Source organism: Chroicocephalus ridibundus, chromosome 14 (assembly GCF_963924245.1).
Source record: "Chroicocephalus ridibundus chromosome 14, bChrRid1.1, whole genome shotgun sequence".
Lineage (NCBI taxonomy): Eukaryota > Metazoa > Chordata > Aves > Charadriiformes > Laridae > Chroicocephalus > Chroicocephalus ridibundus.
The window spans coordinates 2,011,271-2,024,282 of NC_086297.1; the positions used below are offsets into that span (position 1 = coordinate 2,011,271).

The 13,012-nt window shown below is 60.4% G+C and overlaps 1 protein-coding gene across 2 annotated transcripts in view; it reads left to right on the top strand.

The window, feature by feature from the left end:
* ARSG (arylsulfatase G) overlaps positions 1-12,894 on the top strand; it is a 28,645-nt gene extending 15,751 nt beyond the window's left edge. For both annotated transcript variants that reach the window (XM_063352317.1, XM_063352318.1), the window contains exons 9-12: positions 1,820-1,928; positions 6,440-6,560; positions 10,997-11,087; positions 11,407-12,894. In XM_063352317.1, coding sequence (XP_063208387.1) covers positions 1,820-1,928; positions 6,440-6,560; positions 10,997-11,087; positions 11,407-11,741 — 656 coding nt within the window. In that variant the 3' untranslated portion in view covers positions 11,742-12,894. The remainder of the gene's footprint in view (positions 1-1,819; positions 1,929-6,439; positions 6,561-10,996; positions 11,088-11,406) is intronic.
* Positions 12,895-13,012: the final 118 nt, after the last annotated feature.

Consider the following 13,012-nt stretch of genomic DNA (forward strand, 5'->3'; position numbering starts at 1 on the left):
CCAGCAAGGGAGGTGCTGGGGTGGAGATGCGCGTTTCAGGGATGTGACGCTGGCCATGTATTAAGGCAGGTTTGGGTCTTTCCAGGGGTGTGGAATGCTCCAGACCTGGTGTCCCTGTGCCGGGGACTTGCTCTGCATGGTGGGAGTGGGACCAGGGATTTCATCCCAGCACAGGAGCGCTCAGTTCAGCTTTCCTGGAAAGCTGCAGCCTCCATGGTCCCCACAGCAGCAGGGCTGCGTCGTCCCTGCTCTGGAGAAAAAGCCCTGGTTGGGTTTGGGGTGTTTCAGCCCCGTTTACTGCCCAAAATGTCAATGTGAGCTCGTTCACAGGCAGCTCCAGCGTCCTGCCCGGCCAGAGGTACTCGGGTGGCTGGAGGGAAATACCCACCCGCTGTCCTCCGGGAGACCCCACGACAGCGCGTGGGAAAGCCCTGGAAATGCAGCTGCCTCACCGGCAGGATGAGATGGGGACTGATATTAATTGCTATAATTGCTATAATTTCCTAGGATGTCTGAAGGGAGACCCTTCAGGTGTTTAAGCCGTACGTGATGCATGTTAGAGGCACTGTCACATTTCCAATAGCCACAAGAGACCCCGGTGCTGGCAGTGTCCCACCTGTCCCACCGCTTCGGGCCCCAGAGAAATGTTCATCGGGGGAAATGCCGAAAGTTTGGGTGGGGAGTGGGAGAGATTGAGGACGTGCCTGTCCCTTGCTGCCAGGACGGGCAGCGGGGTCAAAAACCTTTTCCCTGGACTATTCCCGGTGCTGCCATCGCAGCGGCATCCGCGCCAGACGTGTCCTCCTCCGGTGTGTGTACGGCGGCATCGCTTGGGAGCGCAGGATCAGCCCAGATGGCCGTGGCACCGGGCGGTGACTGCCGGAGAGGCCGGGCTGGGATGGGGACCGGCGCAGGGGCGCGGAGGAGTGTGGGGTGGCTGCGCCGCAGCGGGGACATCGCCTCTCTCTTGGCTCTGCCCGGAGGAAATGGCTTTGGGCGAGCGGCGTTGCCATGCGCACGCTGAAAGGCGGGCGGACAAAGGCTGCGCCTGGGAAGTTTGCTCGGTGAATCGGGTTGGGATTTTCTGTTTGCCCCATTCCCAGCCCCTTCCTCCCCCGGCTGCCAGGGGCCCTTTGGGCTCCAGCCAAAGCAGAGGCTCTCTAACACCCTTCCACCCGTTTCGACGCCCAGTACTCCCATTTTGTTGCTCAGCACCCTCGTTTTGTTGCTCAGCATCCCCGTTTTGGTGCTCAGCATCCCCAGGTGGAGGAAGGAACTGGGCAGTGCTTCATGCCGTGCTTTATGCCCTGCTTTTTAAACCCAAGGGCAGAGCGTTTTGGATGATGTCAGGGAAACAACCGAACAGGTTAATTAGCCGGCAGGAGGGTTAGCAGCAGAATGGTATTTTTACTGAAGCGGGTTTGCAGCAGGCTGGGGGGCTGTTGGTGCACGGGGCTGTTCGCAGCCCCTGGCATAAATTCCTACATTTCCCACCTGCTCTGTATTCTCGCTCAACATCAAAAGTGGATGGAAATGTGGCAGCTCCAGCAGCTGGCCGTGTTTCTCGTCACTCGCTGGAGCAGAGGAGAAACACAAAGCAGTGCCAAACTTTTTCCCCACTTTTAAAATCTCCTGTAACTCTTCTCCCTCCCCTGACCCAGCTCCGTCTCCAGTGAAATCACCCTCCTTTGGGGTCATTTACTCCTCCTCTGCCTCTGAGTAGTTCCTTTCCCAGGGAAACTCCGGGGTCAGGAGTTTTTCCCGTCGATGCAAAGCTCCTGGGCAGCAGGATGCTGAGCGCTGCCCTTTTCTCTTGCAGGTGGGAGCTCGGCAAAGCAAACGACCTGGGAAGGAGGGCACCGGGTGCCGGCGCTGGCGTACTGGCCTGGCCGCATCCCTGCCAAGCGGACGAGCCGCGCTCTGCTCAGGTAGGAGCCCGGCCGCATCCCGTCGGGAATCGGGGCAGTTTGGAAGGATTCACCGTCCCCGTGCTGGGACCCAGGTGATGATGTGGATTTTGGCAGCAGGAGCTGCCCGCGCTGGTTGTTGCCTGCCATGTGCCAGACTCCGTCCTTTTGTCCTCTCCCAAGGCCGTAGGACTTAATGCTTCAGCAAAGAGGAGTTGAAAGGGCTTTTTGTGAGGCTGGAGGATTGGCGTTAGCAGGCTCCGTGTGCCTCCTGCCCGCGGTGGCTGAGTGCCTCCCGATAATTAAAAGATGACGATGTTCTCTCTCTCCACCAAGAAGCAGGCTTAGGCTTTGTGGTTTGTGAATGGCTTTATGTGGAGGAGGGTGCGGTTGTGGGAAAGGCTGGCCGGAGAGATGGCGCTTGCAATCAGCGCAGGATGCGGCCGGGCTGGGAGGCAGCACGGTGACTCCTGCTGTTTCCAGCCAGAGTGGAGGGGAAGGGCTGCTGCCTCCCGCTCCTCGCCTCGCCGGGACCCCGCGCCGCGGAGGGGTCCTTAATGCAGCCATTGCACCTCTTCTTCCAGCACTCGCACCCCTCTTTACAGCCCTCCTCTGCAGCAAACGCAGCGGCTGGGGCACAGCCAGGGCTGGGGGTGGCGTGGTGGGATGCCCCATCCCCTTTCATCCCTTGAAACACACAACGGTGGGGCTGGGAGGGTTGCTGGGCGTTGGGAAAGTCTCCCAGCTGCTGGAAGCAGGTTCTGGCTGGTGGGCCCCAGGAGGCATTGGGTGTTTCTAAGGTCCCTGAGATAAGCTGGAGCCACTTACGTGGCCTGAGGGCAGCTCTGGGAGCTGGATTTTTGCGAGCGGGGGAAGGTTCAAGGCCTGAAGTTGGGCACTGGAGGGGATGGGGCGCACGCAGCACCCCTTGGGTTTCACCTCCAAACCCTTCCCTGCCACGCCGGGCGATGGACCGACCTCTGGGACGCGGGGCAGAGCTGCCAGCCCGTGCCCGCTCGGGTGGCCGGGGCAGTACTGCAGTGACCGGCACCCAGCTCAGTGCCCGTCCCCATCCCCCTGTCCCACCAGCCTCCTCGTCCCCCCGCAGCCACAGCCAAGCCCAGGCATTCCCTTGATCTCCTCAAAGACCTTATCTCCTGCATTTCCCAGCTCCGGTCCAGCAGGTTGGACAGCTAGAAATGGAGAAAGCCAGCAGCAGCACAGGCTTTGCCGGACACTGGGCGCTCAGAAAGCGTCTCTGTAGCTCCCCAAAAGTCACAGCAAACCCAGCGTCCTCCCCAGCACAGCCTGGCACGGCCATGGGTCCATGCCCAGCTGTGCAGGGTGATGCCGGGCTGGTGCAGGATGATGCCCTGGCATCAGGGAGAGGCAGCCCTCTGTTCGGCAGGTGGCACAGAGCCATCCTGGGGGACGCGAGCGATGGCTCATGCTCAGAAGGGTGCCACCACCGTGGTCCCAGCCACAACCTGAGCTCGCGGGCAGGGGATGCAGAGGGACGTGGAGGGATGTGGAGGGCAGGGGCTGCTCGGTGCTCGCAGTGTGTCGGGGCGGGTGGCTTTTCTCTGCACCTAGAGTCACCCTTGGGGACATCCCTCAAAGGATGAGCATGTGAAATAGGGCGGTTGAAATCTTGTCCCCCCAGCTGATGGGGAAGACCAAGAAGTTGGGAAGGGAACGAAATCTGTGTGCGGATGCGGCTGGGAGTCCTCCGCATACAAGGAGGGACCCCCGTCTGGTGGGATCCCCCGGGAAGGGCAGGAGCTGGGCAAGGGCAGGTGTTAACCGCCCGTTTGAGCCTCCTTCTGCCCCTGGGGTTATGAAAATGCTGACAGCCTTTGCCACCCGGCCTGGGACAAGAGCCTGCGCCCTGCCTCTCCCGGGCATCGCTTGGCTTCGCATCCTTCCCGGCACAGGGAGCGGAGGTGAGCGAGGGTGAGCGTGCCCGGGGGCCGGGGAAGCTGAAGCCAGCAGAGAAATGCTGATGCATCGCCGCAGACCTGCACCTGCACGCTGGTTTCAGCAGAAAACTGCCGTGTCGGCTTTTCTTAATTATATTTAATTGTCGGAGCAACCCGCCGTGCTTCTGCCCTTCCTTGCCCCAACCCAAAGTAGGGCACGGAAGAAATAGGTCAGTGGGGTGGTGAAGAAGAAGCAAATGGCACCACCCCAGCTGTGCCGGCGGCGTGGGGCTGGGCGGGTTGGGCAAGCCGGTCGGGGTGTGGGGAGAGCTGGTTCAGCTGCCTGCAGCTGCCTGCACCGCGCCACCCCCGGGGAGGCCAGCGCTGCCTGCCGCCCTCCTGCCCGGGACGCTCATGGCCATCCCCGGGCAGCTCTGCCCCTCGGCAGCAGGCAGGGACCTGCCCGGCCCCGGGCGCTGCCGGACCCTTTTCCCTCGGTTTTTGGGGCGACAGCAGGACGCCGGAGTGACTTTATTTATTAAACCTCTCTTGGCCTGGACAGGGGGTTGGCAGCATGGCTTCCCTTTTTCCTGCAAGCATGGCTTCCCCCGCTTGGCTTCCAGGACCTGCCTGCTGGCGGGGCCTTTGCTTTGATGCCGACTTTGACCAAAATCCTATTTTTTCACGCCTTTTTCCACGGGGCACGTCTGCCCATGTCCAAGGGGATCTTTGAGGTCACATTGTCCTCCCACCTCAGTGACGGTCTCCGGCGATCCCGTCCTCTGGGTCGGGGACACTTGGTACAACCGTGCGAGCATCCTCGTGCGCCGTGCTGGGGGCCAGATCCCACGGGTGCTGAGCACCCCGGGACCAGGACCGCGCTGACCGGGGCCTGCCCCCGGCTGCCGTTTCGGGTGGACGCGGGCTGATCCCCCCACGAGGTGCCTGCAGGGATGTGCCAGAATTTTTTTCGGCGCCTCCCGGCTGGCCTGGCAGCGGGGGCCGTCTCTTCTAGCGTGCCGTACCGGGGCTGCCTCTCAGCAGTGTTTGTTCTTATTTGTTCTCGCTGTCTCTTAGCAGCTAAATTAAAACTCGTTGAATGGGAGAACGGGGGGCCCTTAAGCCCTGGGCTCTTTTCTCTCTCTGCTCACGCAGCCGCCATCGCGCACCGGGCGGGAGCAAGGCGGTGGCAGGACCGGGGTGGCAGGACCGCGGCAGCACCCTGGGTGCCCCCAGCTTGGGGGATCTGGTGGTTTTGCCTCCCCCAGCAATTTTCTTGCCCCAGCCGAGCCCCCGGGGTTTCAGCCCCCCCGAGCTGCCGGCACAAGGGTTTTGCAGCCGAGGGACGCGGGCTGAGTCCCCACCGGCCGCCCAGCACCGGTGGCTCTGCCGGCTCATCAGCTCCCATGCCATGGCCTCACCCCTGGGGAAGGGAGCGCGGTGGCGTGTCACTTGGCCACACTGACATCCCGCTGTCCCCCGCGGCTGTGGGACACCCCTGCTGCGAGGTGGTTCCTTTTAGAGGTGTGGGGTCACCCCGCGACCACGTCTGCGGGAGGGAGGGATGCGCTGGGTGGTGGCAGGGGGGACGGACACCTGTGCCTCGCAGCAGCGGGACAGGGGAGGTGGGGGTGAGACGTGGGGGCTGCGAGCTGGCTGTCCCCCATCCCAATGGAATCGAGCCCAGACCCTGCTGGGCAATGTGGCCCGTGCCCAGGCTCTCAAGGGGCTGGTGGCAGAGCCAGGCGGTCCCCATCGCAGCCCACTAGTGACAATGCTCGACCTGTGGTCGCTCTGCGCCGTGGGGACGTGCCGGTGCGTGGGGAATCGCTGTGGCCGAGCTCTGGCCCTGGGGCCACGGGCAGGAGGCGGCAGAGCAGAGACTCTCCCCTTCTGCACCCCTACGGGACCGGGGGGACACCGAGTCGCCCGCTCCTTCCCTGCATCCCCCCGCACCGGGTGGCAGTCGAGGGTGAGCCCCGGGCGCTCTTTTGTGGCTGAGGCCCCTGAAAAACCCGAGAGGTTTACGGTGGAAATGCTGACGGGCGTTTTGGTGGGAGCGCACAAAATAGCACCGCTCTCATTTTCCATTCTGGCTGCGACGGCTCGTGCTGCGCCATGCAAAAGCGAGACCACATTTTCCTGGGGCGACGGGATTTGCTGTCATTGGCGTAAAAAGTCCCTGTGCTAGCACTTTCTCCAGAGGGTGACCTGCTGCCTTCCCCGTGTGTCCCGGGAACCCGGGGGGGACGACCCGACGGGAGGGCGGGAGGGGGCTGCCCCGCGGGTGTGGGGTTTGGGGGGGCGGCAGATGCTGGCTGAACCCGCAGCGCCTGGCGAGCAGCCGCGCCGGGGTGGGAGGTGTGCGAGGCGAGGGCTTGCCGGGGCCGAGTTGCTGCTGGAAGCCGGTTTTAACCTTTTCCGCAGAGCTCAGCTGTTGGGATGGGTGCTGGGAAGTGGCTGGTTCCCCCCCCCACCCCTTTAAAGCACTCCCCTGCCATCAGCGCACCGAGTGCCCCCCTGAGCAAAGGGCGGCAGGGTGCAGGGAGGGGTTGGGGGGACCATCCGGGGACCTTCGCTCCTCGCTCTGATGAAAGCCACCTCTTTCCCCAGCACCCTGGACGTCTTCCCCACGCTGGCGGCCCTGGCTGGGGCGGCGCTGCCCCCGAACAGACGCTTCGACGGCGTGGACGTGTCCCCGGTTCTCTTTGGGTGGTCGGACGTGGGGCACAAGGTAAGGCAGAGCCACCCGCCCCCCCCCCGGTGACATCCCCCTCCTGAGAGCAGGTCCCACCGCCTCTGAGCTGCAGCAGGTAAGCGGGGGGCAGAAAGGCTCGGAGCTGGCGGGTGCAGATCCTCGGGAGCATCGTCCCCTGGTCCAGAGGAGGAGGAGGAGGAGGAGGAGGACAGAGACGGCCGGGTGCTGCCCCGAGGCTTGGGGTACGGGGGTAAAAGGGCCTTTGGATTAGCAAAGAGTTGTCTTAGCTAAGAGAAATGCTCCCTTCATAAATCTGGGATGAAAATGCCTGGGCATGCCCTCCCGCGCATGGCAGGGCTGTGCCCCCTGTCCCGGGGGGTGCGCACTGTGTCTCCTCTCCAACTGCAAGGGGTACACCAGCATGGGAAACGAAAGATCCCAGGCGCTCGGACCTGGTTGTATCCACTTTATTTATCTCGCCAGGTCGGGACATAACGAAACCCTCCTTCTCCCAGCTCCTTGGCTGGGGAACGTGCCCGTTACTGGTGTTCAAGCGGGGCAGCCCGCCCCGTCCCCTGCAGCTCTGCCCAGACAAAAGGAGCTGCTGACAGCTCCTTTCAGCCTAAAAAAACGCAGTTAGCAGGACAAGCAGTATGGCAATACATTTTTCTCTGAGTTGCACAAGATTTTTGCAGAACCAAAAGAACAAGAAAATAAATAAAAAAGTGGCTTTAACAGCAGTCCCACAGATAAAGCCTGATTTTGCTTTTCAAGTCCACCCTCCTGCGAGCACCACGAGCCAGCTCCCAGCGGGGATCTTGGATTTGCATTCTGCGTCCATCAGGGTTTTGGTATTTGCTTCGTATTTACGGAACCCTCGCTGAACCGTGAGATGAAGCGAGGAAGCGGATGGGGTGCGGCCAGCGCGCTCCGCTGTGCTCCTTGGATTAACCCTCTTCTCCTGCATGTGTGTGGTGCCGGCACCAGGGGATGGGCAGTTTGCTGGGAACCATGGTTTGCTGGGAGTAATGGTTCACTGGGAACCATGGTTTGCTGGCAACGATGGCTCACTGGGAGCAATGGTTTGCTGGAAACGATGGTTTGCTGGGAGTGATGGTTTCCTGGAAACCATGGTTTGCTGGGAGTGATGGTTTGCTGGGAACCATGGTTTGCTGGGAGCGATGGTTTGCTGGCAACGATGGTTTCCTGGGAACCATGGTTTGCTGGGAGCGATGGTTTGCTGGGAGCGATGGTTTCCTGGGAACCATGGTTTGCTGGCAGTGATGGTTTGCTGGGAGCGATGGTTTGCTGGCAACGATGGTTTGCTGGGAACCATGGTTTGCTGGCAGTGATGCTTTGCTGGGAACCATGGTTTGCTGGGAGTGATGGTTTGCTGGCAACGATGGTTTGCTGGCAGTGATGGTTTCCTGGGAGTGATCGTTTGCTGGGAGCGATGGTTTGCTGGCAGTGATGGTTTCCCGGGAGTGATGGTTTGCTGGGAGCGATGGTTTGCTGGCAACGATGGTTTGCTGGGAATGATGGTTTCCTGGGAACCATGGTTTGCTGGCAGTGATGGTTTGCTGGCAGTGATGGTTTCCTGGGAGCCATGGTTTGCTGGCAGTGATGGTTTCCTGGGAACCATGGTTTGCTGGCAGTGATGGTTTCCTGGGAGCGGTGGTTTGCTGGCAGTGATGGTCTGCTGGGAGCGGTGGTTTGCTGGCAGTGATGGTTTCCTGGGAGCCATGGTTTGCTGGCAGTGATGGTTTGCTGGGAACCATGGTTTGCTGGGAGCGATGGTTTGCTGGGAACCATGGTTTGCTGGGAGCGATGGTTTGCTGGGAACCATGGTTTGCTGGCAGTGATGGTTTGCTGGGCGCGGTGGTTTGCTGGCAGTGATGGTTTGCTGGGAACCATGGTTTGCCGGCAGTGATGGTTTCCTGGGAATCATGGTTTGCTGGGAGCGATGGTTTGCTGGGCGTCGAGGCGCAGTGGAGGGGCACAAGCCCATGCCAGCCATTCCCGCATGTTTCAGACCAAGGAATAACGTCCCGAGCTAAAAGCAGGCACTACCCCAGGCTTCCCCAGCATCACCCTCTGCTTTTCTGCGGGGGTTGTGCTGCTGTGGGGGTGAATTAACCCCCGCAGGGCTGGGAGCCCGGGGGCACAGCTGGGTTGTTCCTGCCCGTCCCGACACCATGAGCGGGGTGGGCATCCCCGGGGGATGCCATCCATCTGCCCACGCTGCCGGGGGACAGGGTGACCCTGGGGGGGACACACAGCGCCCGCCCACTCCAGCCCCGCGGGGCCATGGGGAGCAAGCGCCTGTCCCCGCTCCCTCCCCTCTTGGCACCTGCCTTTCGTCTCCCGATTGCGAGATGGCAACTGTGTCCCCCGCTTTGATGTTTCAGGGTTTTCCTTGACACAAACGCTCCTGAAAGCGGTTCCTTTGCTCGCCCCACCGCCACCGACGACTCCCTCCTAACGGGGGTCCCCAGGGCAGCTGAGGGTCCCCAGCCTGAGCACCCGGCAGCGGCACAACCTGGGCTGGGGCTGGGGCGATGCCAAGGTCCTGCTTGAAGCGAAGGCTGTTTACAGTAAAAATAAACACATCCTGCAAAACGTGTCAAGGGTACGAGTGTCAGAGAAACGAGCTCTTTCCATGAGCTTAACGGCAGAGGGGCCCGCGCCTGCTCCCCCTGCGCTTGCTCGCTTGTGCAAACAGCCCGGAGCACCCAGTTCAGACAGGTTTTCTGGGGAGAAGAGGCTTTTTTTCTCCCTTTTCTGTTTTTTTTTTTTATTTTTTTGTTAAATTAAAATAACAAAGTCAAAGATCATTAGGCGGCTTGCAGACCTGGGAATGTTTCTTGAAAGGGCTCAATTGAAACAAGCTCCTTAATTATGCAATAAATTATAGTAGAATTTCTCAGTGTGGGGATTTAGGAGGCGGGTTTGGGAAGGTGCTGGTTGGGAGGGAGGGGGGTTTGAGCCTTTGCACCGCGACGGCAGCATCCCAGCGGCGCTGCCGAAGGTAACACTGGCTGGCGACAGGGGGTGGGCAAAGCTCCGGGGCTGGAAGCAGAAAACTGGCTCAGTTCCTGGTACCGTGGCTCCACAGGCCCTTGAATATTTGCTGATTTCTGCTTTGGAGCTCTTTTATTCTGACCGAGGAGCATCAGCACAAGGGGACTCTGTAGCAGGGGTTTCCTCCTTGCAGCAGGCTTGCTCTGCACCACCTCTTCCACTTTACACCCTTAAGTTTTTTCCCTAGAACGTGATTTTTTAAGCAAATGCCAGAAGGAGAATTTTTTTTTTTTTTTTTAATTTACCTTGCAACGGAGGGCAATAAAGGAAACCGAGAACATTTGGAAATCACCCCTCACCTTGAATCCTGGCATTTCTTGGATGAGTTACCAACCGCCCCCCGGAGTCGGCGGCCGCATCCAGAGCAGGTGGTGCAGGATTGACCCCTGGCGGGTACAGGGGTGCCCGGGGGTGCTGCGTGCCGGAGCAGGGCTCCGCGCCGGGCACCTGCTAAGGCGTTACCGCGCTCATCAGCTGCGAACGCTGTTGCTAAACTTGGCACCGCAGCTGCCTACAACTCCGGCAGATGTTTCTGATTTTTAGCACAGTGGAAATTTCTTGAATCACTTTTAAACTCAATTCCCAGGGAGGAAACCTTGAGTGACTCATCCCTCAATGAAGCCATTGGCTCCGCGGCAGATATTATCTGACAGATGAGCCCGCTGGAACCGTCCCGCTCACTTGTCTCCTCGCTCCCGTGTGCCAAAGCAGTCGTCCTGTGTGGACCAAGTGTCCTAAATACCGAAAGGGAGAGATTCGACCCACCCTTCCCTCCTTCCCTTCCTCCTCACCCCCATTCCCCGTGCCGGGGGGGCTGTTGTCAGGGCAGGGAGCGCTCGCACAGCGGGGTGAGTCAACGGCGGAGACGGACCGGGAGGGATGTTCCAGCACCTCACCTACCCGCGCAGTCTCCGCTTCGCATGAGCTCACCCCCGGCTCGCTGCTGGCCCCGGGACACCAGTCGGCTCCCTCCGATGTCCCTGCCACCTGCTGAGCTGTGAGCGCCGAGGGAGATGGGTGTCTCTGTGCGGGGCGGCGGTGGGCGACATAGAGCACCTGAGACCATCCCGGCTCCGGAATATTCCGCCCTGCTCTGCTGAAAGCCCCCGCACCTCGGGGATCCCCTTCTCGCAGTAGAATTGGTCTGGGGAGGTAAATGCAGGGGGTCCTGCAGGCAGGGCCAGGAAGGCACGGAGAGATGCCGGTGTTTCCCGGTGCCCGTTTGCTGTCACCCCACCCTTCAGCAAGGAAAACTCGGTTGGTTGCTGAGTCCAGGGGCTAAATGGTGTCTCTGAAGGCGTGCACGGGTGGGACGTGGTCTCGTCTGAGGGGGAGCGGGTTTCACAGAGCTCTGCAATGGGCTGACGGGCACTTTTCTGTTCTTCCTTCAGGTTCTGCTGCACCCCAACAGTGGGGCGGCTGGGAAGGACGGCGAGATAGAGGCGCTCCGGCTGGCTCAGTACAAGGCGTTTTACACCACAGGTACCGTGTCCCTTACAGGGATCCTAAAGTCTGGGGAAAAAAATCTGGAATTCTTGCTTCCCTGCAGATACAGGTAAAAAGCAACTCATGTTAATTCAAGCAAGAGCAAACCCAGCGAGGTTTGTGCCCCCCTGTGTCTGTGCGATGGGCGTTGCAGCCCGGGGTTGTTGCCCTCAGAAGCACTCTCGGACACGCAGCAGGACCCGGGCTCCCAAAGCGGGGACACGGTGGGACTGGGACATCACGGATGGGTGAAGAATACAGAGGTGATCCCTGGAGAGCCTGAGACTCCGGTGTTTTTCCCTTGTTTCCTCCCTAGGAGGGGCGATGGCGTGCGATGGGAGCATTGGGCCAGCTGAGCATCACCAGCCGCCCCTCATTTTCAATCTGGATCGCGATATCCAGGAGCAGGAGCCTTTGGACGTGGCATCCAGAGAGTATCAGGCAGTGCTGCCTGCCATCAGCAGGGCTTACGCCCAGGCTCTGGAGGACATCGCAACAGACAACGTCTCGGTTGCAGATTACTCCAAAGACCCGGCCGTGACTCCCTGTTGCAACGCGCAGCACGTGGCCTGCCGATGCCAAGCGCCCGGGACTCACGCTGCCGCGTTGGACCATGGCACGGAAAGAAGAGCCGTGCGGCTTTGTCTTTAGGCAAATAATTGCTCAGGCTGCTCCTTTCCCCCAGTCTGGTTTGTGCGAATGGGACTCGTGGAGCCAACAGGCACGACAGTTGGCCACGGAGGAGAGGGCGGGAGGCTGCGGTGAAGCCGGGAGGTGAGTTAGTCGTGGGTCTGGGTGAGCAGAGGGTCCCCTCTGCTGCAGAGCAGGACCCTCAGCCTGGCAGAGCAGGGCACTGGTGGCTCTGGGCACACGGAAGGAGACAGGCTTTTTGTAGGGCTCTTTAGCTGAGAGAGAGCCAGGTCTTGGATTAAAACTACCTTCTGTGAGAGCTGCCTTTGGGAGAGAATTCCTCTGGGAAATTCGCTTGGCTTTCCTCTAAAATGAACCTTACGGGAGTGGGATGGTGGAAGCACAAGGCAGGGGAGGTCGGGGCGCCAGAGCCTCTCGGCAAACGTCCCTTCCGGGGCTGAGACCCTGGAAGTCCGCGGCTGCGGAGAGAAAATTCCTGGCCGGCGCGAGGTGAGTGCTCTGGGAAACAGCACCTGCCCCACCAGCTGCCAGGCGAGGTTTATTAGTGGGGTTGTGTTAGAGACCCAGCTGCCTGTGAAAGGTCCTGGGCTCTCCCTGGCTGCTGCCCTCCTCGTGGGCAGGATGCTGGGATCGCCCTGAGACACGCACCCAAGTCCCAGTGTTTGGAAAAGGCTTGTTTCGGGAAGGTGCAGTGCAGAACTGGGGTAGCTGCTCCCCATCAGCTCCGCGTGGAAACACCTGTGGTGTAACTGCAGGTTCTCTGGGGGGAGGTCAGGAGAGGTCCCTGCCCCGAGGCCTCTCAGCACATCAGGGCTCCAGAGAAGCTGCTCCTGCCGGTCCCAGTGCGACGCCGGGGAGGCAGATGGGGTGAAACAGCTCTTACGGGGCCATTTCTGGGCCGATGCAAAGGCCTGGGGAGCTGCGAAAGCAAAATCGAAGGTGCAACTGAAACTTAGAAACCACGGGGATTTCTCAGCAGCTGAGTGAGGGTTTTCTGAAACAATTTTGGACTCCGATTTGCGCACCCAGCTCTGTCTTTGGACGAGCCGTAAGCGGACTTGCGTGCACTGGGCCAGGTGGAAGCAGCTGTCCTCCACCAGCCCCCTGCCCGCTCTCCCACTCCTAAAACTTAATCAAGACTGACATCTTTAGGGCCCCACAAAGAACAGCAGGAGCACGGGCAGCAAGCTGCCAGGGACAAACCGTGACTTTATTCTGTCTTTAAACATGGCAAATGGCATCTTCTCTAATATCACTGCAAAAATACTTTG